This window comes from Penaeus monodon, chromosome 29, assembly GCF_015228065.2.
Source record: "Penaeus monodon isolate SGIC_2016 chromosome 29, NSTDA_Pmon_1, whole genome shotgun sequence".
Lineage (NCBI taxonomy): Eukaryota > Metazoa > Arthropoda > Malacostraca > Decapoda > Penaeidae > Penaeus > Penaeus monodon.
Genome location: NC_051414.1, coordinates 37,533,138 through 37,533,547, shown reverse-complemented (window position 1 = coordinate 37,533,547; position 410 = coordinate 37,533,138). Strand labels below are relative to the sequence as shown.

The window sequence follows — 410 nt, the reverse complement described above, 5'->3', positions numbered from 1 at the left end:
TAATAATAATGCAGAGGATGCGAAAAAACACAATACAAGGCAAAGGTGTACATTCCCCCAACAGAAAAATGCGTACCTTCCATGCCTCCCATCTGCTCGGCAATCTTCTTCAGGTCCGAGCCCCCAACCAGGCCGCACGTCACTTTACCTCGAACCTTCTCCATGAACTCCGACATCTCCTTCAGGATCAGCTGCGAAAAACACCAGTAATATGAAGTTCACGACGAAAAGAAGGTATTGGCAAAGAAATGTATTTTGGTAAAGCTAAAAGATAAAATATCGCTGCGGTCTAAACAAAATTGGTTGAGACCTTTTATTAATTCGCAGCTTGATTTTCTTGTATCAAATATATTATTAAAAACTCATATATCAAAAACATGATTAAAAACTCGTACAGAAAGATTTTATTT

At 38.3% G+C, this 410-nt stretch overlaps 1 protein-coding gene across 2 annotated transcripts in view; it reads right to left on the bottom strand.

Annotated features, from left to right (window-relative positions):
- The window catches only part of LOC119592229 (phosphomannomutase-like), a 5,852-nt gene that overhangs the window by 3,638 nt on the left and 1,804 nt on the right, over window positions 1-410 (bottom strand). For both annotated transcript variants that reach the window (XM_037941063.1, XM_037941062.1), the window contains exon 2: window positions 77-191. In XM_037941063.1, the coding sequence (XP_037796991.1) occupies window positions 77-191 (115 nt within the window). The remainder of the gene's footprint in view (window positions 1-76; window positions 192-410) is intronic.